Source organism: Saccostrea cucullata, unplaced genomic scaffold (genome assembly GCF_032062105.1).
Source record: "Saccostrea cucullata isolate Sc308-1 unplaced genomic scaffold, CSIRO_AGI_Scuc_v1 ctg2955, whole genome shotgun sequence".
NCBI lineage: Eukaryota > Metazoa > Mollusca > Bivalvia > Ostreida > Ostreidae > Saccostrea > Saccostrea cuccullata.
The window spans coordinates 29,875-53,124 of record NW_026936779.1 but is presented as its reverse complement, the minus strand read 5'-3'; the positions used below and the strand labels follow the sequence as shown (position 1 = coordinate 53,124).

Below are 23,250 nucleotides of genomic sequence, written 5' to 3'. Positions count from 1 at the left end.
GTTGTAGCGTTTCAAAGACACCTGTATTGAATTGATTTTCTGAACTTACTTTGAACACGATTTGCTGTTTCAAGAGGAGTCATTGTTAAAATCGTTCATAATTTGCAAAGCTTCAGATACACTAGTAGTTAGGGCCCCGCTCGGCGGGCGCCCTATAGTGATCAGTCTGTCCCTCCGTCCGTCCGGCTGTCCCTCCGTCCGTCCGGCTGTCCGTCCGTCAGTCCGTCCAAGATCTCTTGTCCGGAGCATATCTTCTCTCCCCTTGGCCCAATCTGGCTCATACTTCACCCACAAAGTGCCCTTGGGTAACCAGTATGCAGTGACCTTGAACCATGTTTCTAGGTAAAAGGTCAAGGTCAAAGCAGAATTGTGTGAAAAATCCTTGTCCGGAGCATATCTTCCCTCCCCTTGGCCCAAACTGGCTCATACTTCACCCATAAAGTGCCAATGGGTAACCGGTGTGCAGTAACCTTGAACCATGTTTCTACGTCAAAGGTCAAGGTCATAGCAGACTTTTGTGAAAAATCCTTGTCCGGAGCATATCTTCTCTCCCGTTGGTCCAATAATGCTCATACTTCACCCACAAAGTGCCCATTGGTAACCGATGTGCAGTGACTTTGAACCATGTTTCTAGGTAAAAGGTCATGGTCATAGTAGAATTGTGTGCAAAATTCTTGTCCGGAGCATATCTTTTCTCTCCTTGGCCCAATCTGGCCCATACTTCACCCACAGAGTGCTTTTGGATAAACGGTGTGCAGTGAACTTGAACCATGTTTCTAGGTCAAAGGTCAAGGTCATAGCAGAATTGTGTGAAAAATCCTTGTCCGAAGTATATCTTCTCTCCCCTTGGCCCAATCTGGCTCATACGTCACTCAAAGAGTGCACTTGGGAAACCGGTGTACAGTGACCTTGATCCATTTTTCAAGGTCAACGGTCAATGTCAAAAAAGACTTGTGTGAAAAATTCTTGTCTGGAGCATATCTTTTCTCTCCTTGGCCCAATCTGGCTCATACTTCATCCACAGAGTGCTTTTGGGTAACCGGTGTGCAGTGACCTTGAACAATGTTTCTAGGTCAAAGGTCATAGCAGACTTATATGAAAAATTCCTTGTTTGGGGCATTTCCTCTCTCTCTTTGGCCCAATCTGGCTCATTTTTCACTCATAGAGTGCCAATGGTCAGTGGATGTGTAGTGACTTTAATTGGTTGAAGTTTCTAGGTCATAGTCAGAATTAGCCTCTATGTTTAAAATCTTTGCTTGGTGCATAATTTTATCCCTTAATACCAGTAAATTTATATAACTGAGTATACAAGATAACTTATATCTGTAAAATTGCAGTATCTTTGAAAACATACTAAATAACTTTCACTGTAGTACACAAATGTTCCTCTTCAAAATAAACCTTTTAAAAAAAATAAACTTAAAGCAATTTGAGCTGTATCTTTGAGAATTTTATTTTTATGGTAAAATGTGCTATTCTGATCAATTTATATGTAATTTAAAATTTTATGACCAATGAGCCCAAAATAAAGTTTAAAAATGTTTCAGAAGAAATATTTCTGTACAACCGAATGTACAGTTTTATATAAGAAAACATAATTGTACAGGACGACAATAATTCAATTTTGCTCCAATCAAATCTAATAAAAAAAATCCATTGCAAATATGAGCAACAGAAGTTTATAAATAATTTATCTTTCTGTCATTAAATTAGTTGATTACAAATTTTCAATAAAATTTTCAAATGTCAAACATGCAGCTCATATTGCTTTAATCTTACATTTTCATGTTCATTGTTGAACCAAAAATTTGAAATTTTAATATTTTTTAAATGAAATAAGATTTTTAATTAATATTTGTGTGTAATGCTATAAAATATATAAGTCGTAATATTATAGAGAAAATATTGACTTCAAATCTGTGTCCAAGTATCTTAAATACCCATAGGCAGGGTAGGGGAACAAAAAATGCATTTCAACTAATCAGTAATATTCAGCAATAATTAGTAGTGCCCTTACCACATATGAACCCCTGATCCTTACGCCTAGATCCACACTGCACAATTTCTGAAATGGCATCCTTGCTTTTCAAAAATATTGCATAAATACCATGGAGCAGATTTCAAACAATTCATTCATTTTCAGTATATAAGTACAGCCACTCCCCTCTGTGGTACTCCTGACCCTAAAGACTTGAAATTCACAATTCTGGAAGATTAGGGCCCTTGCTCATCATAACCATATAGGTAATTCATTTACTTCAAACCCAGAGACAGAGAAATTTTTCTTTCAAAGAATTCATGTGTTTTTCACTATATGATCATTATATAGCCCCCCCCCCCCTAACACCAGAACCCATGACCCTGGGGCCATAAAATTCACAACTTTGGTAGAGGTACTCTTGCTCATCATTCTGGTAACTATACACTTAATTAGTTTATTTAATACCTAGGAGCAGAGAAGAAGTTTCTCGAAGAATTCATGTATTTTCACTATATAATCAATAGAGCACCGCCTTAACACCAGAACCCCTGACTCTGGGGCCATAAAATTCACAATTTTGGTAGAGGCACTCTTGCTCATCATACTATGCACTTAGTTAGTTTTTTAATACCCAGGAGCAGAGAAGATTTTGAAAGAGTTCATGTATTTTCACTATATACCTATTTAGCCCCGCCCCTATTTAGCACTATAACCCCTGGCCATGATTTCACAATTTTGGTAGTGGACTCAATGCTGATTACAATCATTTAAACAGCTTGACTGCTTAATGTCCGGGAGTAAAGAAGAAGATTTTTAAAGATTGCATTAATTTTAGTGGTTTTGGTCCCACCCCTCAGGCCCCAGGGAAGGGGGGGCAGGGATCATGGAATTCACAAATTTTTGTTCCCCTCTTGGAAGAGTGCGTGGCTCTTCATTTGAACAAACTTGAATCCCCTTTACCTAAGGATATTTTGTGGCAAGTTAAGTTGAAATTGGCCCAGTAGTTCTTGAGAAGAAGATGAAAATGTGAAAAGTTTACAGACAGACCAAAAGCTAGACAGACAGACGGACAGACGGACGCTGGAGAAAATGTGCTTTCAGCTCAGTTGAGCTAAAAAAAACGGCAGAACGAGCTGTGATGCGTTTTTGCATCAAAATAGTGAGATCCCTTGTAAAGACAGGAACGATGACTATGCCATTGGGAAGGGGTGTATTAAGTTTCAATTTATAATCAACTTGATATCCTGTTATTAAGTCATATTTAAAAGTATTTGTCAATTACAAATTAATTAAGTAATTTGATCTTCAAGGTATTTGATATTCACATGATTAAAATAAATGCCTTTTCATGATTGTGGAGTAAATATATAGAGGTGTTGGTAACCTTAGTATTTTTTCATAACATCTATATTATGAGTAAGGAATGCAAATGAGGCTGTAATCTGTAAAAATAAATAAAATCTCTTAGAACCTGTATTGTTTCTCACAATTACATTTTTTCGAAATGACAAACACTTTCTGCTACCTTATCTTTTCGTAGATCACTTCCATTATCAAGAAACCTGTCACAACTCTCTTCGTCCATTTCCATTTGGGATTGTGAAATATTTTCTGTCAAAATATATATGCATATGAAATACTATCTGTATTTATTTAAGATGTAGAGGTAGATTATCCCTATCTGCATAAACAAAAAATCTAAGGAATGAAAAATAATATTAGATTATATATATCTCTCTCTCAAAAGTCCATTCAATCATTTCGAATGAGAAGCAGAGCAAACATCTTAAACACCAGAGGTAGGATCTGTGCCAAGGAGAAGTGAGCATCCCCTTCTGACCGGTCACACTTGCTGCATGCTTCTTTGTCAGGAACGTTTTGAACGTTTAAAACGGAAAACAATCAGATAATTCAGTATAAAAATGGCAGACAAATATGAATAAATTGCAATGTTTTAGTAAAAGTACTGAAATTTAATATTTAATCATTTTTGTGGTTTTTGTCTATTCAGTTAAATCTGATGGTTCATTTGCAGACCCCACACCTCTTTGATATAATGCTATTTTTAAACGAGGTTGTTAATATTCCCGTAACATCAACTTATCTGTGAGTGGCATCTCTGGATTGATATGATCTTCTTAAGTTTAGGGGCGTAGCAAAAAGGGGCCGGGGGGGGGGGGGGGGCTGGCCCCCCACTTTTTTTCCAAACTTTACTTATACTATAGGAAATGTTACTTGAAAGCCTGGTTGGCCCCCCACCTTAGACTTTTAGTGATATACCGAAAATGTAGTATTAAATTTGGTACTAAAAGTAGTTGAAACTGAGAAAAAAAGTATACCTATAACCCATATTTGATGCAAAAAACAATGATTGTTTAATAATACAAATTGATGTTATGCCGAATCTTAACGTTGAAAGATATTATTTAAATAACTTTAGAGTAGGGATTTTCTTTTATCCCAATCATGATAAAAAGATCACTGCAGTTAAGACAGAGTAGAAAACATATGGGTTACTACTCCATTACATATTATCTTACCCGTGAAAGTGGTTAGGTTAGTGTTTGCTCTGTTCTCAACTTGGATTCTTTATTTAGACTTTTAACAGAATCACTTTTTTGAGATAATCTTCATTATCGCTGATGAAGTCTGGCTTGTGACTGATTTCAAATGAATAGTTTCTTACCTTTCATCTCTAAAGGATAAACACTACAAATTAAAAAAAAAGAAACATTAAATATAAGATTTTCTTAATTTTATGTTTTATCAATTAAAAAAAGCTGGTTAAGATTATATTTAAAGAAAAATAAAATTTAAAAAAGCACTTTTCAATTATTATACATGTACATAGCATAGCCTTAAACTGTCTTCAATGTATGTATATGCAATGTTTCATGAAAATCTACCATTTGGCAACATTTAGAGCTTATTTCAAAATAAGCTACATTTACAAAGAATTGAGCAGATAATTCTGTTTATACTTTACAACTAAGAAAATTTCAAAAATACATCAATGAACATTTTTGTTTTAATACCTCGTTCATTATATTTAAGAAATTTTTATAGATTAATAACATTCTACTATCTGAATTCTACTATCTGGCTACGAAATATGCAGTTTCAATTTTAAGTTTGGGAGATATTTTTATTAATTTTGACCAAAATTTATTTTTATAAAAGGACTGCATGAGTTTGATTTTTTTGTCACTTGAGAGTAAAAAATCTCATGGAGTTTTTTGCCGCCAAGACGTGGTTGCTTTTCATGGGCTATATGGAACATTAACACGAGGCCCACGGGCCTTATAGGTTACCTGAGTATCATGTAACATTCCATCAATTGAATTGGTTCGTGATATAAACCAAAGGCCATGAAATTCATAATTTTAAAAGAGGCTTCATTGCCTATCCTAACTATACACTTCGCTTGCTTACTTTGGTTAATTAATAGCCAGAGGTAGATCAGAGCAACAAAGAGAAAATGCATTTTCTCTTTATAATCATTTATGCACGCCATCCCACAGGAACCACTGCCCATGGGACACATATTTCAAAATTGTGGAAATTTTATCGTACATTACATTTCATCATAAATGGTTAATTAATACCAAAGAGCAAATTTCAAAGCATTCATTTATTTTCAAACTATGTAACCCCCTCCCAAGTACCCTGACCCAGGGGCTCTAAAATTAATCATAATGGAAGAGGCACCTTTCATCCTAATTAATATATACTTTGATCATTGGCATATTTCCCTGGAGCAAAGAAAAACATTTTAAAAGAATTACTGTATTTTCACTATATACATGTAATCAATAGAGCCCCACTCTAACATCAGTACCACTGACCCAGGGTCCATGAATTTTACAAATTTGGAAGAGACTGCCTAATGCAACATACCTTTGTACTTGGTTAGTTCGTTTAATGCCCAAAAGCAGAGAAGATTTTCAAAAAATTGCATTTCAGTATAAATTAATAGAGCCCTACCCTAACACCATAACCCCTGACACAAGGGACAAGAAATTCACAAATTAGGAATAGGAAGAATTTTTTAACATACATGTAACTATGTACTTGATAAGTGTTGTAAGCTTCTCAGCACCCTGTCACATGCCAATCAGCTTACAGTGTTTCTATCCCGTGTAAATTCAATTAACTAAATTTTGTCAGGACTACTCATGACATCCGTCCACATATAAAAAGGGGGGCATCCTCCGCCCGTCGCATGTATTTAAACACCCTTAATTTTGTACTTCAGATCTTTGTAAATCATAACCAAGTTCAATTTCTCGTTTCAAATATTTCATTTATTAAAGGCTTCAATGAAATATAACAAAACAGTCAATGTTTATGTCTCATGAATATTTTCTTCATGAGAAAGAAGGCAGGCGCCCGATACTGCTGAAATAAGTAAGTAAATTACAGTCGTAATATGGTAGATAATGATGAAAAACTGACATATAACACCTTAGTCCCTTACTGTTTGTTCAACAATATCTCACTAGATCATCTAATAACAAAAACAGCATCAATGATTTTTAATTAAAGAATTAATGCTTTTTCACTATACGAGCAATCGGACCCTGCCCTAACTCCAAAACCCCCGATCCAGGGACCATAAAATTCAAAATTTTGGAAGAGAGACATTCTTCCACATCATAACTATGTACTTGGTTAGTTTATTTAATGCCCAGGAGCAGAGGAAAAGATTTCTTTTTTCTGCATTTTCACTATATACTAGTAATTAATAAAGTCCCCCTTTACACCAGAAACCCTAATGCAAGGCCCTAAAATTCACAAATTAAAAAAAAACCCTTTTCACCATAACTATGCAATTGATCAGTTTATTTAATACCCATGAGCAGAGAAGAACTTATTTCAAAGAAACAATGCAGTTTCACTATAATATCTATATAGCCCCGCCCTAGCACTACAGCACCTGACCCCGGGGGCATGGATTTTCTTAGAGGAATAAATGCTGATTACAATCATGCAGACAGATTAACTGCTTGATGTACAGGAGTAAAGAAGATTTTTAAAACATTATTTTAATTTAAATTGTTTTGACCCTACCCCACAGGCCCCCGGGGGACAGGGATCATGTTTGTGTTCATCTTTACCTATAAATACTTTATGCCAAAATTGATTGAAATCGGTTGAGTGGTTGCAGAAAAGAAGCTGAAAATGTTCAAATGTTAACTCACGACACACAACGCAGGACAAGGCAAAAAAGGATAACAATAGGTCAGCCTAGTTTACGCGGTTGACCTACAATGATATTTAGAAATGTTCGTTTTTCACCTTCTGTTCATTTTCACTATTGATGATTTTCAAAAAAAAAAAATACTATCATAATATGAAAGCACACAATTCATATCTACATTGCATAGCAAAATGATGAGGTGACTTGCAGCCCTCGGTAATTGGACAAAAAATTAAATGTCTAAATTTTACTCATTTTTTGTATGTAACTAATCATTGATATGTGTACCTTTATAGAATACTATTTTTAACAAAAGTAGAAACGTGATTTGAAAGATATAGATCTTTTATTGGGGTAGGGGTATCATGTTTACATCCAATTCACTTTGCATTTTCCACTCTTTGAAGCCCTTTAAATATACGAGCGCAGGTGAGTACAATTTTCTCCTTTGGCTGGTCACTGTATTGTTTTGAAATCTACCTATATGTGAAAGGAGAAAATTGCACCTAACAGCGTTTTTTTTTTTAAATTGTAAAATCTAACTGGCTTTTCCCATTATGAACAGATCGACGGAACTAGATTTTCTGACGTAAGAATAAATTCATATATTAATCGAGGTACTGGCGATAATTTCTAACTCAACAATTAGCTAAATGAAATTTGTTACGAGTGAGTACCACCAGTTAAATTTATATACAGTTACAAACAATTGATAAATAAACATTTGGTTTAAAGTTTTGTAGGGTGTTTGGTGAGCAATTCGCTAGGTTTAAACATATTCTAGAGTATCAGTGAATTTTTCCAATCTCCAATGCAGAGTTGTCCTTCGTTCCTTTCTCAGACATGAATGTATGAGCCGATGGTAGAGAGTGGAATTTTTCATGTGCATTTTTGTCCTAAAAACCGTAAATACTGTAAATCCATGCGCGTTATTATGTTAAACAGCCTTGACCAACCATTATAAAAGTTTGAAATGTAAAGGATAACATGTAATTGACCTTAACCACGTGTCTGTGATAAAATGTAAACGTAGAAAACCAGCTTGTTTTGTTGTTCTGTCACCAAATTGGACAATGACTATGTGCGAAATAATAACAGAAGCCAAATAAGGTATTCTCGGACGCATAGCCCTCTATTGTTCTAAGACCGGCATACTCTCTTGCAATGAAAGGACGTATTCTCACAAACCTAGCCAATTTAGCTGTGATGGGGTATAAAAATCAAAGATAATGCAGTATTCCTTATGATTAATTACAATTTATTATTATTAAAATGTGTCTGAACTATTGAAACTATTTAAAAGGCGTCGTATTGGTTCACTCATGTTTAAAAACTACCAACATTGTAATAGATCATATATAATTCGTTGTAGAAAAAGAGGCACCAGAATGCAGTTATGTCACATCATCCTTTGAAATTTTTAAAAGATTTTCCCGTATATTCCTATGTAAAACATTGATCGTTCTTTGAGGTACCCACCTTACCCCAAGGGGGTCATAATTTAAACAAACTTTAATCAACACTACCTGACAATGATTCATCATAAGTTTCATCTTTCCTGACCTATTGGTTCTTCAGAAGATTTTTCATCGATACCATTATGTTTCGTATTTCATAATTATCTTCACTTGAAGAGGGACATATATAAGCCTTACTTAAGTTCACGTTTAGAAATCTTTCAAACTAACCTCTTCTACTTTTCTTAATAAGAAAGCTTCAAAAAGATTTACTGACCTCTTTATTGTTTGTTTGATACTCAACAAGTCCTTTATCATCTAGTGTTTCTGCAATCGCAAGCATATTTAGTCTGTCCTATGTTGTTTTCAAGTAAGCTACATCGGATGCAAGCTTCTTTGAAGCCAAATCATTTATTTTACTTTATTTAAAAGCACAAGTAACGTTTTGAGAATTCTAGGTTAACCCTATGGGCACATGATTTGTACATTTTTGCAATGGTACTCGTTGTCAAATGTGTTTCTGACGCTGAGGTGGACATTATGGATTGTTATATGCGTCTAAACTAATAAGATTTTTAAACTTAACATAAGTATTTAATTCACATATTTACCCGTCCGCTTTGTTTGTAAGACGGCCACCAAACTGTTCTTTATCTATGGAAAATAAAAAAAAACCACATTTACAGTCATGTTTCTACGCATACGTATCTAGCTTAGGATATTATATAGTGAAAGTTACTTACCAGTATTATGATAGATTATTTGATTATTAAGTAATATAATCAAATTTTCGGTCTGCAAATCAAAACACGCAAGGTATGGAGGATATAGAAGTAAATCAAGGATCATTTTTCCAATATCTCCTCCCTCTAAGTCCTTGTTATAAATTTCAAGTCCTTTTTCTGAGCGAAATGTCAGCTTTAATAGTAGACTGCCAATCCTGCTTCCTATTTCAGCACCGTACTTTCTATTTAAATCAAGTATGAATTTTGTAAATTTGAGCAAAATATTAAACTTTCGTAAATGTGTGTTGGCATAGGTTTTTATTTTTGATGACAGTTTTTCGAGGAATGGTTTGAGTAAAGATAGTGTTATTTCTTTTGATTCGTCCTTGAGAAACTCCTCTATTGTGTCATAAAGTTCTCTAAGCTCATATTCTGTGATATGCTCGTCGATACAGTCTACGATATGATTCAGAAGGTCACTTGTTGTGTTTAGAAAAAGCACGGCTACTTCATTCTTTGCTGGGTCTGTCAATGTAGCATCTACTGTTGCAGTGGCAGAAAACAATCCTTTAATAAAAAATTAATTTAAGAATCAAATAAAAGTAAAGATTTGAAACTTTGAAGTTTAAGTAAATAATCGCTGTATATTACAGTATTTGAAATCTATTCTTATACTTGATTTTTTTTTTTTTTTGGTTATATTTCAAAGTTTTTATTTGGCAAATGTTTCCCAAAATATCTAAGATGTTTTGATGGTGATGAACGTTTTACCTTGCATGCTAAACAAAAGATCATCGGCTAGTGTAGTGTAAAATGCCAGTATTAATAGATATACTCACCGTCAATAAAACGCAACACCCTAATTTTAGGGATGAAAATTATATACAGGATATAACCATGTACCCAAAAAGTCAGGACATCTTTTACTTTGCCAAATCAGTTATTTAACGGTTGAATGATTTTCATTCCATTACCGGAAGTTGATTTTTAGCTCCCTGAACTGAAATCAAAAATTAGCATTTTTAATAAAATTATTGACAATATGTTGTGTTTTCAAGGTTTTGTACCTGTTAATTATAAGTCTTGTACTAAAATCCGGAAAAAATATCCTTCTTTCTCTTCCGGATGTGATGCCTTTATTTCCTCAAAGTAACTGAAAGAACGCATTTCCATTGCTTAAGTTGGAAATTTTCAAAATAAAGAAAAGGGAGAGCTACAGATGCAAATATACACTACATAACGACTTTTCGGGAACATGTGTTTCAAAAGCATGAATGACAGTTCCTTGACCGGAAGTCCAAGTGTTACTACACTATGCCAAGTTAGAGAAAATTCGACCTTAGTATCGGAAAAACAGGCATTTAAAAAAGGACAAGAATATTTATTTCGCCCAGATGAAGACATTGATAAAGTTAATGTATGGTAGAATTCGGGCTGCTTATGTTGTACCTGGCGGACTAGCACGTTTTAATTGAATGGTCGGAAGGGGGGATGTTTTAGAGTTATGTGTTACTTTATAAGGTTTAAAGATAAGATAAGAATGAATACAAAAATGTAAAAAGTAAATTTACAAAACAATGATATTTCATTTAAACTTTATATGTTATCTCTAGACCTTAGAAACTTAAAAATGCTAATTTTTGATTTCTCTTCAGGGAGCTAAAGATCAACTTCCGGTAATGGAATGAAAATCATTCAACCGTTAAATAACTGATTTGGCAAAGTAAAAGATGTCCTAACTTTTTCGGTACATAGTTATATCCCGTATGTAATTTTCATCCCTAAGATTAGGGTGTTGCGTTTCTATTGACGATGATAACAAAATCACTACCTTTTTCTAATCTTTCTACTGAGCCCGCCATTGTTGCAATTACTTCCAATATATCCTTTTCTCTTTCACATGATTCTTTTATTTTTTCCATCCACTTCTTCTCTAATTCCTCATCAAGTGGTCGATGCTGAGATTTTTGGAGACTCTGAACGTAATTTTTATGTAGGAGGCTCCCCATTCTTTGACACACATTACTAATGACTGTCAAACAATCAGTGAACTCTGTTTCGGAAATACATGTTGAAGAGGCATGGCTGTATAGATTGTTTTTTATTAAGCGAATACGTTCTATGTCATCTCCAACGCTTGTTTCTCCTTGCGTTGGTAATTCTGAGATCCCCCATCCTTGTGTGGGGGGTGGGATACTTGGGCAAAGGTTGCGTATTAATGTATAAAGTAGATTAATGTCAAAGTCCCTGTATCCATCATTGGAGGCATTTTGGATGATTAAAAGCTGATCGTTTCGAAGTTTCTTAAGTAATGTTTTATTCGATTTTACCAGATTGTATATAACGTTGGAAGAGATTTCATTTTCAATCACATCTCGTAAAACTGGCGTCAGTTCTTCAACTATTACTAATGCAAGTCGTACAAATCTTGTTCTGTCACTTGAAAATAAAGCTTTGCTTAACGCCATACTGGAACAAAATGAAGAAAAATTCATTTATATATGAAGCAAAGTATTCGAAAGATATATAGTTTAACTCACATATCTGTTACCAAGTCATTATATTTTATTCTTTTTTTCTTTAGAAAATGGTTTCCATATGCTCTGTTTAGATAATGAATATAAATGATATTAGTTCCTCCATAAAATATTCTAGGTAATTTGATTTTTAAAACTGACGGTAAAAAAGGATTTTTGATTTAATATAGAATTAAGCGCTCTTTTAAAAAATGTGTAAACTCATGAAATTTTACGATTTTTTTTAAAGTTATTTTCTTCATGTTCTTTGTAACTATACAATCCGTTAAGTTATTTTTGAACTGCTAATGAATGCAATATATCGCAATTTGGAAATGAAACTTAACAGAGATGAGCATCGATAAAGTTTTTATAGCTTAATTTGAATACCAAATATTGTTTAAGTCAACAAATATCGTAAATACAAGTGAACTTCAGAAGAGTACGTCCTTCACCATGTTGCCATTAATGACGACACTCTCAAATGAAAGTAGCAGACCGATAACAATCTTTTTTTTTTTTTTGCTCTGTGTTTTAAAAGATAGGACAGAATATAAGATGTAGAAATATGAATTGAAAACTAATAAGGCAAGAGCTTGGGGTATGTTAACTTCTTTTTCCTTTTCCTATTACACCCCTACTGATAACTTTCTGCATAAAAACATCATTTTTCGACCTCTATTCGACCCCCCCCCCCCGGGCAAATCAAAATTCCGAAAACTTACTGCACATTTATATGAAACCACAAACTACCTCCCAAAAGATGATTAGACTACTGTTTAAAATGCAGGAGGGGTTAAGGAAAGACGGGCCTTTTCGCATAAAAAAATATTATTTTTCGACCCCCATTTGACCACCGCGGCTAAATCAAAATTCCAAAACCTTACTGCACATCTACATGACACCACCAAGCATCTCCCAAAAGATGATTAGGCTACTGTGTATAATGTAGGAGGAGTTCAGGGAAGAAAAGTGTGACAGACGGACGGACTGACATGAGTAACAACAATATTTCCGAACTTTCTTTAGAAAGTGCGGGCATAATTACATTTATATGTCTCCTACATGGTCTGTGTATTCCGATTAAAAATACACAGAATATGATTCTTGTTATTCGTTGGTTTCTTTTCCACTGTTTTTAGACGGAGGCTGTATGACAGCCTCCGGTTACAGGGATTGTCTTGCCCATGGAATGTAAACAGGAAAGATTTCCCAAGCACCATCTATCGGTGGAAGTTATTTTATTACCTTGAGAATTCTATTTTTAGAGCGACTCTGAGTAAAACCGACCGCAAGGATAGGCATAGTCTAAAACAAAGATCGCGTCACATACAAGTATAAACAAACAGTTCTACTTTTTCTAAATAAACGGGATTTGTCTTATATTTTTAAAATGACGTGTATATAAATACATTTCCTACGGAATATTTAAAAAAGAATTTGATTTACTGTTAATCTTTTATCAGACAGAATATTGGGAGATTTTGTTCCAACAGGCAATGATAAAGCGCGTTTTACAATATGCCGAGCCTTTTCCCACCGATTCTCACACCAAAACAAGAACGAGAGGAAATGAAGTGGCGGATCTACAGGGAGTTTTTTTTGGGGGGGGGGGGTTAACATCCGTGGAGAGTGATCGAGGAACCCCACTTATCAATTGCTTCTTTTATTAAAGTAAAAACTATCTCTAGATATAGATAAGTTTAAACTTTAGTTTTTATATTTAATTGTAAAAACTTCCACCAGAATTCGCCTGTGTCAAACTTAGTGTGGAGACGCAGTTTTAGGAAACACATGAAAATAGATTTACACTTTCTACAAGCGGTTTGAGTGTTTGGGGTACCCTCACATTAGATAAGAGAGAAACAAACGGCAACTCTGATATTGAGATCAAAATGCATTTGTAACTTTTGACCCTTTGGTACAACCCAAATATTGGTTCATAGGATTTACATGATTTATCACATTAAATCCTAATTTAAAATAATTAAAAATTATATCTTCTGAAATAAGTTGTCTTATTGTCATATCGTTGATCCTTATTTGCATTTGATACTTGTGTTTAACCTCTTTCACATCTCAAACTTTAATTATTTTTTATATACAAGATTACATGTATTTCTGATCATTGGTATTCATGTCAACTTTTTTTAACCTACATCATTGGAGGAGTGATTGTTTGAACAGAGTTACTGAAAAGCAGAAACCATAGTTATATATTTATTACTTTTCTCTACGTAATTTGTAATCATGTCTCATTGTTAATGATTGTTTTAAACAGATAAACTGAAAAGGACAACCATTTCCACTGGTATACGAGTAAAGAAAGACATTTGGGTTAAATCTGTCATATGATAAAATACTACATTTAATAATTCCAGAAATATTGGTTGTCAAATTCGTCAAGATATATCTTTGTTATTGTAAGCAATACCCCAGTTCTCAAAAAACAATTTAAACTTGTGAAATAGCAAGTATTATGAACTTTATTGTTCTGTTTACTTTAAGTAAGAAAGTATATTTTATTCCACTCAAAAAATTGTGTTCTTGCCCGAACATTTATTGCATGTTAATGACTTTATATTATTTAAAGAAAATTCTGTGTTGCATCAAGCTAGGTCACTCCATTTTGTATCACAAAGGATTAAAGGTACTTGGACACAGATTTGAAGTTAATATTTTCTCATTTTTTCTGTATAATATCACGAAGTATACCGGTATATTTTAATTGCATTTCACACAAAAATTAATTAAAAATCTTACCGGTATTTCATTTAAAAGTTATTAAAACTTTAAATTTTTTGGCGGGTTTGATTGACACATCCTTGCTCTTTCACAAATTTTTACTTTATTCTTAATCCTTAGGAAAAGTGGCAATTTTGATGTGTTTTAATGAAAAATATTAAAATTTTATCAAGAAAAATAATTTTATTCAGAGTAGAAATGTTAGAAAGCAAAACCCTTCACAAGTATCGTCAATCCGAACTAAGATATGCGTACAGAGTTTAGCAAATCGAGCACACTCGTGTTATGTACACAGTTTTTGTAAACAGGGATTGAATTGTTATTTTTTATATTTAGAATTCACCGGGTGCGTTCAATCGTCACAGTCTGCTTACCACAACTGCACGGACTGACAATATATTGTGTGTTTGTTATGCTTTCGAACGTGTCTACTCTGAATTTTCTGGCTAATAGTATTAATATTTTTCATTTATACAAAACGAGATTGCCACTTTTCCTAAGGACTAAGAAGAAAATTAAATTTGTGAGAGTGCAAGGATATGTCAGTCAAACCCGCCGAAAAATTTGAAATTTCAATATCTTTTAAACGACATAAGATTTTTAATTAATTTTTGTGTGAAATGCTATTAAAATATATAAGTCGTAATATTATAAAGAAAAAAATTAATTCAAATCTGTGTCCAAGTACCTTTAAGACAAACTGTACTATATTATTTTGTTCATGTCCAATTACCTGGCTGCTTCTTTTTTCACGTTAGCTCATATCATAACATAAATACAATAAGGCCGAGAAATTTTGATTTTGGTAGCTGTTACATGTCATAATTGTGCTAACAGTAGGTCTATGTGACCTATAAATAAGATATCTTCAAATATGGAAACTCCTGACTGGCTGAGGCCTAGTGCTGAATCAGAAATTCTGAAAAAGAGGGATCAGTTTGAGGTCAAAGAAGGGGCCCACAGCCACAATTAAAACACTCATTTATCAAATATTGCGTATTTTTTGGACTCAAAAGGGAGGGGGACAGGGGCCTCTTTTAATTCCGCCAGTGGGCTCATGACTAGAACATACTAGACCTACATTCATCAAACCGGGCCTGGGGGCATACAACTTATATTAGACAAGCTCACTTTTGATCTCAGTCTCACTTTTTCCACTATATATTCCTTAAGTGAGACTGGGATAAAAAGTTAGCCCGTCTTAGTTTTATGTCAACCAGGCCTAGTCAATTACTGTTTCTTACGTTGAAAGGTTTAATATTGAAAGTATCTCATTTAAAAACAGTGAACTTTAATCATGGCGAAGTTTACATCACAAAGATGAAATTATAATATCCCAAAAACCTCATAAATATTGGAGTATCCTTTGAAAAAAATGTTGAATTGAAAAAAAACTACACATTACTAGTATTTCTCAAAATATTCTTTACAGCTATGTATGATATATATATATATATTTCTTTTGTGTTCTCTCATACATGAAGCCTCCGTCTAACAGTACTTTCAGTACTTTGATTTTTAGGCGTTTCCACCTAACTGTGAAAAGACCTCGTGAAATACTTATGTTTATTACTAGTATTAGGTCTTTCCGTCTTTTGTGGAAGGACTTATTGAAATTGTTTGTTTTTTATCATTTTTCTTCTGCTGATTTTTTGTTTCGAGGTTTATCAAAAAGATTTTTTGTTCTTAGTAAAGATCACTGAAACTTATGGAAAGATTTGATACCTTTACTATGAACAATGACCACGTTCGAAGTTCTTGTCCCTTGCAAAAAACCCCTTGTTTTCGCTACTCCTCTAAATTCGTAAACCGTGGAGGTACCAAACTTCATCAATGTCAATGACTAACGGAGAACTCACTTCATTGTTTCATTGCAAAAGTATTTGTTGACCCTTAATGAGTTATTACCCTTAAAGATATCATATCAATATTTCAAATTTTTTTTTTTAAATTCAAAACACTAAGTCGTAGAGATATGGGATATACTGCATATGATTTATTGAATTTTGACCTTGGAAATAATGCAAAGGTCAAGGTCATTTCAAAAATGAGAAACTCAGCTCTTTTTAAATCTTTGTTTGTCTAAAAATATAAAAAACTTTATTTGACTCTTAAATATGTACTTTGAAAACTATTTCAGAGATTTTATTTTTGTAATCTAAGATTGACCCTTGTAAAAGTCCCTTGTGCTAAAAAAGTTGTTATCGCTACTTCTCCGAAAACGTAAACCGTAGAGGCACGAAACATTCACTAATGTCTTAGACACAACTTCAATTTATCATTGCGTAAGAATCTGATGAACCCCTTATATGAGTTATCGCCCTTAAACTTATAAGTGCTTACTATTTAACCTTATTACTTTGAAAGTATAAGTTGTAGATTGATTGATTGATTGTATGTAGTTTAATGTCCCTCTCGAGAATTTTTCACTCATATGGAGACTTTTTAAGGTCTCATCCGAAGGAACCGCAACTTTCACTTCAAAGTGCCGAGCGCATGGCGAAGGAACAGTTGCTATAGCTACCCATTTTAACAACTAGGTCAGTCGCGGCCGAGATACGAACTCACGACCTCCCGATCACAGAGATAGCGCTCTACCGACTGAGCTACCGTGAACGGTATTTATTTTAGAAGACAATAGTAATAAACAGTTTGAAAATGCATTTCCTCTGAAAGTGAAAATGAATGCGTTTCAGAGGGAGAGGGAAAGGGTACTTAGTGTGATTGGAGTAAAATACCTTGTGCTATTTTATACTAAGGGTTAAAAATTTATAACAGAAACAAGTGTCTATGCTGTAGACCCCCCACCCCCTTTTTTCGAGTATAGATTTTGCTATAGTAAATTTTCCTTTACATGCTGGATGACCCCAACCCCCCATTATTAACTGTTGTTGGGTGGAAAGCAAGCAAATCCCAGGATATCGTTATATATATATTTATTTCAATCCTGATTTAGACTGCTTCATGTACCCTGAAATTATAAGAAAATATCTTATGCACGTAGCATCAGGAGTGGCCTGTACCCCCTGTTTTTCTTTTGTTTGTTTGTTTGTTTGTTGCGTGGACCCTGCGGTCCACGCAGTAAATATATAAGCGAAGTTAAACCGGATGTCCTGGGCAAACGACAGGCTACGCATGCGCGCGAATGCTAGAGAGTTCGCACCTTAGGTAACTTGCCTGTAGAATAATTCGCCCTATTCGAATTTAAATATGCCATTCATTGGCAAATCGCGCTTTTAAATCTGCACATCGCATTTACATATTCATTGGCAGATCCGATTTCCTGTCTTTTATATATACTTTTACACTAAACAATGATTCTATGGTACACACATTTTAGAAGTTACAGTATATAGTACATGTAACTAAACAACTTGAATGAGAAATGTCACTCAACGAACAGAGATAAATTTAGCTTTTTAAAGCTTTTAAAGTAGAGCAAGTTTTCACCGGCATAAGTTTTGTGCATCAAGACTCGCAAAATAATTTAATATTTCAGCAATCTAATTATTGTTTGATAAAGGTCTGTAGCAAGGGCTTTTAATGTGTGTGTGTATTAGGGGGTGGGGGTGGGGATGGGGGCTCCGACAAAATAAGAAACAAATCTGCGTTGTACAGAGGTGTGCTACACGTGAACCACCAGATTTCCATTTTTCCCATGATAAATTTCTTCCGTATAAATCCAGAACAGGCGTCAAGTCCCAGCCAATATTTGTAACACGTGTCAAAATAACCCGATTTTTAAAACATGTTAAAACTGACAAAACTAAAGATCGCTAATCGGAGATAAAATTTCACATGTGTGCTTTGAGACTACGATCAGTTATCAGTGGCAGATAATTTTAGAATAAGTGAACAAACCTACATGAATATTTTCTACACCTAGAAATTTTCTTAATTGAATTTCAGTTAGAAAAAAAACATGAATTTGGTCCACGTATTGCAGTCCTATTTTAAAGGACAGCAACTTGTTTTTTTTTTATTTTTGGCAAACAGAACCTACTTCCACTGAAAAGTCCCCTATTTTGTTCTTGGATTGAAATTGAGAGTGCCTCGCTTCTTCAACAAATTAGGATTTACGAGATTTCATGGAAACTTAACATTTCTTGCTCGTCAATTAGGTTTTAAGGTAATTTAGAACCCCCTCACTTGCAAATGCGATACTACTTATGAATCCATATATTATAAATTTAAATTGTTAAACTCCTTTATAAGTATATATATTACCTATTCAAAATAATCTACACTAGAAAAACAGAAATTAAGCTTGAATTTACATAAGTATAACGACTGTATAATTTTACTACATTTTCATGGATACATGTATTTATGTAATCACCACATATGTTGTTCGAAATTTAAGACTACATGTACTACCTTTTCACATTCATAGTTATTTTAAAAATAATGATATATTCGTTATTAAAATTAAAGTTGCGCAATTATCTGCTCGATTTTTTTTATTGTTTACTTCTAAAAATGTATCGGGCAAAAATTCCACAACCCAGATGCCGGTGTACAGACAAAAATTGACCCCCATAGAATGATGACCGGGGGTCATTTTTCGACAGCAAAAAATGACCCCCGGTCAATATGCTACGGCGAAAAATGACCCCTGGTCATTTATCGACGTAGAAAAATGACCCTTTTGCCCGTAGAAAAAAGAGTCACCACCCAAAAAATTTGCAGAACCCAAGTGAAGAAAAATGACCCCCCGTAGAAAAATGACTCCCTGTAGATTAAAGCTGTATTTTTAGTGTGCAAAAATTTAATTAGATAAAGAAGAACAATGGCCAAAATGCTCACATGAGCTAATTGAAAATAGATTGATGATATGTTGATCTCATAACATTATACAATTATAGCTATATTTTAAGGTCAATGCAATGATTCAGAATCTAAAGGAGTAAAAGATTTATCGAGTTTAAAGTGTTAGGTAAACATTGTTTTCTGATGCTGGAAATCATCGTACTGACAGAATAAATGAGCAGTATTATATATTATCACATCTTCCGCTTGAAAGTGGGAGGGTATATAGTGATTGGGATGTCCATCCGTCCGTCTGAACGCTTTGGGGCATCCATCTCTTATCTGCAACTACTAGTACTCTTATATATAATAAAAATTGTTTGTGAAACAGCTATGTTCTTGTATGGCAACACTGCGAAGATTAAACTTTTTTTAAATGCAATTTAAATATATTGGTACCCAATGTAGGGTCTTCTCACAAGAAATACAATTGCAAAATAGGAAAGCCCTAGCACCACTTGTTTAAAAGTAATAGCTAAGGATAAGTTTTGGAAAGGTAGGTCAAAATCAAAGGTCAAAAGATCAAAGTTGATGTTTCCTTAAGAAAGATTTAATGTAACAAGCATCACATTGTGAAGTATTAAAACCCTAGCCCTTACCGTTCAAAAGTTATGGCCATGGTTAAAGTTTTTTGTCATAAGTACAAATATCTCCAAGGTCAAAGTTTTTAGTATCCAATGAAAAGTCATGCCAAAAATACATATGAGAAGTATGAGAGTACTAGTATCTACTGTTTAAAAGTTATGGCCAATGTAAAAAATTGGCATTTTTGTGTAAAATGTCACAAACTCAAATGTAAAGGTCAAAAGGTCAAATTTGATGGTACCTAAAGTAAGGTCTTGTCACAAGGAATACACATATTTTAAAAATATGAAAGTCATAGCTCCAATAAATGAAAAGTTTGGTCGAGGTTAAAGTTTTTGTGGACAAGCAGGCCGCCAGATAGACAGACATACAGACGGACATGATAAAACTATATACCCCCAAATCTTCGATTACAGGGATATAAAAAGAAATGGTCGTCAATTAACTTTTCATATTATGATACAGTATAAAGAAGACGTTACAAAAATGAAAATGTTTGATCTGATTTTCATATTAAATTCTTTGAAAAGTATACTCAGAACTCAGTAAAAGGGTGGAGTAAAACAAGAATTAAGAAATGTAATGAATACTATACTGTATGCTAAATCAAAAGTTTATGTCTACATGTATAGTTTTTGCATTAGAATATGTATTTTTCTGAAACAATGTATTACTGAAATCAGTAAAGAAAAAAATATATATATATTCATAAACATCTCCAGCGTGCGTCTGATCCATTTACATGTACATCTTTGATTTTCTAGGTTTGCTCCTTTATCAGAGAAATGATGATTAATTGATTAATTATTAATTGCTTAAAACTGATTTGTCAATAATTTGGCAGAGAGAAATGAGGAACTTTATTACCCCTACTAGGTGCTAAGAAGAACAAGGATAAAATATATTTGAACAAATGCATGAATTACTCGAAAGGTGAACAATTATAATATACAGCATATTTTCCCTATTACCTGTTATAAATTTTGTTTCATTTTACATTTCAATGGGGGTCAATTTTTTATAGGACTAACATACAAAATAATGACTCTTAAGACTCTTTTTCTACAAAAAATGATTTTTTTCTACGGGGGGGGGGTCATTTTTTGTCGTTGAAAAATGACCCCGGGTCATTATTCGATGGGTTATTACTTGTCTTTCCAACGGCAACATTGCATCAAAATCTCTGTATGAATTCATAATAATCTTCAATCAAAACGTATTATCGATGTGTCGAATAACTAAATCGATTAGCATACAGGTGTCTTTTATTCCAGCACCAGCAGGAAGGAATCTCTCGATCTGAAAAGGTCACACATCCACATCCTTAATTATTACCAAAGTGCACGCAGTGGGTGGTGGAGGAGAAGAGTTTGATTTGTTAATTGTTAACTCTTCTGTATTATATCACATGTTGTTTTATTTCACTTTTTTTTACTATGATAGTATCATTGTTTTGCGCTTTCAAAAGAAATTGATATACAGAGGAATGACTATATTAAAAAAAACTATCAATTAAAGATGCAACTGGTTATATGCATCCCTTTTTTACGTTATCTATACGTGTGTAGAATGTTTTAATCGGGGTGTTAAGTTATATGCATATTTGTGTGTCTGTCAATTTTTAAATGACTTATAAAACACTTTGTGCATATTCTTAAGAATCTAGCGTAATTCTAAAAGACTGAACCTCTTTTTTTATAGATCAATATTGTTAACTGCTCATGCTCTTGTTTAATAATGTTTCAAGCATGCATGCAAGCCACACTGAGCTGTTCTCTAATGACAGGCACGAAGTATCCGGGGGGGGGGCAGGGGGGGCCTGCCCCCACCCCCACTTTTTCTCCCAACATTACCTTTACTATAGAGTCTATTGTAAATGTGGTTGCCCCCCCACTTTTTACCACAGTATATACATTCCAAGAAAATATAGGAAAAAATTGGAAGTGAAAGGAAGTTTGCCTTGAAAAGTTGGCCATTACCCCCCCCCCCCCCCCCCCCCCCCCACACACACACACACACACACAGTCACACACACACACACGAAATAGGATTTTCGAGTTTGGGTAATTTTCATTTTTTTTTTTAATTTTTTTTTTTTTGCTTGTCAACTTTTTTTTAGGTAAGTAAAAAAAAATTTTCTCAGGTTGGCCCCCTTACTTTCAAAAACGATGCTACGTGCCTGAATGAATATTAATGAAATGTACGCAATGCGTCATATTTTATGTCGGTGTTGGATTCGATCACTTCGATCACAGTTTTCGTTTTTATGTTTGTGTAATTTTCTCTTTATAACGTGTAAATAGTTTGTTGATTGTGTAGTTTTTGTATAGTTTGTGTAAATTTCAAAATTTTGGTGTGTATTTTCCGCACTTTGAGTAAGTTTTGACTCGCTCGTGTAATTTTTGTCTAAGGTCGTGCAAAAAATAGTTTTGAACCAATCTGCGTGCCATAGAAATACGTCTTTAATTATTGTTTCCATTTAGTTAAAAAAAATACATTTACTAGATATCTCATTATTTGTACTTTCAATACATATATGAAATATAAATCTGACAACTTCGCAAAATATCAACTAAACGCCCTGAGATGACCTGGAATATTGGCATTTTCACTGTATCATATCATTCAATTTGCTATTCTAGTACATAAATTTAAACTGTTTCTTGGTTTTAATTCCACCATTCATAAAAGTTGATATAAATTAAATGATCTTTATATTACATGTACTTACAGCCTTTAAGATTCCGATTGACCTACAAATAACTTTGTTGACAGACTTTGGAATGTCAAAATGAGATTTCAGTTGAGACTTGAACGAGATTTGTAATTTACTTCCTGGGTAAATTACAGATAGATTTAAATACCTATACCTGAGGCTGTTCAACAGAGCGAACGTTTGCGAGCGCTCGCCAAAATTCTTTATGCTTCCAATAGAAATGTGTTCAAGCGCGCCATGCACGCTCTGTTAAACAGTCCTTATCAATAAAAAACTTATAAACTGAGAATGTTTTAACTTTATACCTCTCATAGTTTTGGTGCTATTGAAAAAATAAATGAATTATTATCCCGAAATATGTTTCTAAAAATAAAGGAAGTCCGACACTTTTTTTTCAATTAAAAATTAAAGTGTCTCATTGATATGTTAAAAATCTTCTTTTTTCTTGTCTGTCCTTTAAAATTTGAATTATAGATATCGTGATTTCATATCTTTTCAAACTATTCTCAAACTATA

At 33.7% G+C, this 23,250-nt stretch overlaps 2 protein-coding genes across 2 annotated transcripts in view; both read right to left on the bottom strand.

Moving 5' to 3' along the window:
* LOC134246587 (uncharacterized) overlaps window positions 1-23,250 on the bottom strand; it is a 51,045-nt gene that overhangs the window by 9,738 nt on the left and 18,057 nt on the right. The gene's annotated exons all lie outside the window — the stretch shown is intronic.
* On the bottom strand, window positions 9,236-22,821 carry LOC134246585 (uncharacterized). Its single transcript, XM_062728972.1, has 4 exons — window positions 22,750-22,821; window positions 11,195-11,832; window positions 9,382-9,930; window positions 9,236-9,292 (listed from the first exon to the last, which is right to left on the bottom strand). Exons 2-4 carry the CDS (start codon window positions 11,829-11,831, stop codon window positions 9,246-9,248), a joined length of 1,233 nt encoding a protein of 410 aa, XP_062584956.1. The 5' UTR covers window position 11,832; window positions 22,750-22,821; the 3' UTR covers window positions 9,236-9,245.

Bases quoted from the DNA above. Each gene is read 5' to 3' on its own strand.
- LOC134246585 (XM_062728972.1), bottom strand. From the start codon at position 11,831: ATGGCGTTAAGCAAAGCTTTATTTTCAAGTGACAGAACAAGATTTGTA. The intron at 9,931-11,194 runs GTAGTGATTTTG...TTTTTATTAAAG, and splicing joins AGTAGAAAGATTAGAAAAAG to GATTGTTTTCTGCCACTGCA. The intron at 9,293-9,381 runs GTAAGTAACTTT...TATTTTCCATAG, and splicing joins AATAATCTATCATAATACTG to ATAAAGAACAGTTTGGTGGC.